This window comes from Octopus sinensis, unplaced genomic scaffold (assembly GCF_006345805.1).
Source record: "Octopus sinensis unplaced genomic scaffold, ASM634580v1 Contig18235, whole genome shotgun sequence".
NCBI classification, from domain to species: Eukaryota; Metazoa; Mollusca; class Cephalopoda; order Octopoda; family Octopodidae; genus Octopus; species Octopus sinensis.
The window spans coordinates 15,305-17,854 of NW_021835666.1; the positions used below are offsets into that span (position 1 = coordinate 15,305).

The window sequence follows — 2,550 nt, forward strand, 5'->3', positions numbered from 1 at the left end:
TTTCCTAGAAAAAATTCTCGAATCCGCCATATTTTTTATAATGAATCCGCCATGTGTCCTAATTTTAAATAATTTTTTTAATTAAATTTACTGATATATAATCAATTTATTAACACGTTACATCTGTCTTTGTTGTTGTATTAATGAAACGTAACTGTACAAGACTAAAAAACAATCAAAAAATTGAGATTTTGAAGTTTATTCAAACAAATAATGAATTATCTTCACTAAAAATTTCTGAGATTTTTTCAAAAAAATACAACTTGCCTGTTTCTCGCCGATCTATTGATGATCTGAAAAGTAAAAGAGGATCTAACATTATGTTTCATAACCTAAGATCTGACATTTCCCGCAAACAATATTTAAAGTTTGCTGAAATCGATGATAATACTATTGCTTGGGTCAATTCAATGGATCTTAAAGGAGCCATTTTAAATGATAGGATTATTACTGAGAAAGCAAAAGCCTTTGCATTGAATCTCGGGATTACTGAATTCAAAGGAAGCAAAGGGTGGTTAGTTAAATTTAAAAAGAGGAATGGTTTGAAATTACGCAATATGCATGGAGAATCTGCAACTCCAAATTTTGACCCTAATTTAGTATCAGATTTCATTGAATTAATCAAAAATAAAATCAGTCTTTACGGAGCTCAAAATGTTTATAATGCCGATGAAACTGGCTTATTTTACAAAATGATACCGTCTAAGAGTGTTTGTAAAACCATTAAATCTGGCTATAAAGTCCTGAAAGACAGAGTTTCTGTTATGTTATGTAGAAATGTTGACGGTACAGATAAGCGAACATTCTTACTAATTGGGTTGTTTAAAAATCCAAGATGTTTCAAGAATTTCGATATCAAAAAATATGTTATATATTCAAATTCAAAGAGAGCATGGATGGATAGCAGAATTTTTAATCAATTTCTATTAAAATGGGAAATGGAATTGCGAAAACAAGATAGAAAAATTTTGTTTGTTGTAGATCAATCTCCTGCACATAAGGTGAATTTCATGAAATTTACATTAGGTATTGATTGAATTAAAACAAATTGAGATGTTATTTCTACCACCTAATACAACATCTTTTTTACAGCCCATGGATCAGGGCATAATTAAATCGTATAAATGTAAATTCAATTCTCTAAAATTTTCTAATATAATTCAAAAAATTGAAGCTGGGACAAACCCCTATGTTGTTACCATTAACGAGGCTTTTATCGCTTTAAACAAATTAAAAGAGTTCTATAATCAAGAAGAATTCTTTAATATAGAAAATCTTGAGTATATTGAAAACATTGGATCTTCAATGATCCAAACTCTAAGAAGAAACAAGTCGAAACTTACTGATTTTTTTGTTTTTAATTAATTATTTTGGCTTAATAATTTAAATTATTAATGGATTTAAAAATCGATAAGTCTCTCGAATCCGCCAAATTCTCGAATCCGCCAGATTTTGCCGATCCCCGAAATTGGCGGATTCGAGAGACTTTACTGTACTTAGGTATCGATTCTAATTAACATGTAACTGCAAGAAGTCCACATGAAAGATTCTGAGGGAATTTTTTGATGTTAACAAATATAAATATTTTAACAAACAATTATCAACATTTACAACAAATTCAAACTCTGCAAATTTTTAAAAAATAAAACTGCTTTTGGTGATACTTATTTTAGAAGCTATAAATAAACTAAAAAAAATTTTGTCAAATTTGATATTGCCAAATTTTACAAACAGACAACGGATGAGAATTTTATTTACAAAATCAGTCATCAATATGTTCCGGAACAATTTATTTTCGAGTTTCCAACAACGGAGAAGAATTCAAAAAACAACTGATGAATCAAATATGCAAAAAAATAAAATCAAAAAGTTTAACAGTCCAAGTTTATAAGTTTAACTGAATGAAGGTGTGATTGACCGCTTTAAACAAACATTAAAACAAAGTATGGCAAAACTGATGGAAAAAATAAAAAAAATGGAAACTATATTTAGACAAAGTAACATATTCGTATAATACGACACATCACTCGGTGTTGAATGAAACCTTCAAAAAGTTTAGTAATATTTCTTGAATATTTTTATAATATTAACAAAAACAGTTAAAAAAGGAACTAATTAGCTAATGAAGCCATCTGTCCGAAGTGGACCCCGCCAACATAATTGACGTTGCGTTGCCTCTCACGATAGCAACGGAGATCAACTGGAGAAGCCACCGGGTCTCACGTGTGTCGTGGCTTTTTAATGTGGCTAAGCGTCCAAGCTTCTTTAGGAAGCGAAGCGATTTCCCACTTATTCCTCCAGTTGTCTCGACCACAATCGGACAGAACACGAATCGATCTCGTAGCGCTTCATATTTTCCTGAATTAACTTGAATTAACACTGTGATTCATGAAATAATAAATTTTTATCTCATTTATTATTTAGATGAAAATAATTAGTCATCGTTTTCATGCTAATATGACTTGCTTAAAACTTAATAACTTAATACTCCAGAGCAGGCATTCTCAACCTTTTTTTGTTCATCGCCCCCTTAGATATTTTATCGCCCCC

The 2,550-nt window shown here is 30.3% G+C and overlaps 1 protein-coding gene across 1 annotated transcript; it reads left to right on the forward strand.

The window, feature by feature from the left end:
- The first annotated feature begins 320 nt into the window (after positions 1–320).
- Positions 321–1,037, forward strand: LOC115231324 (tigger transposable element-derived protein 4-like). Its single transcript, XM_029801379.1, has one exon. It carries the CDS (start codon positions 321–323, stop codon positions 1,035–1,037), a length of 717 nt encoding a protein of 238 aa, XP_029657239.1.
- The last annotated feature ends 1,513 nt before the right edge of the window (positions 1,038–2,550 follow it).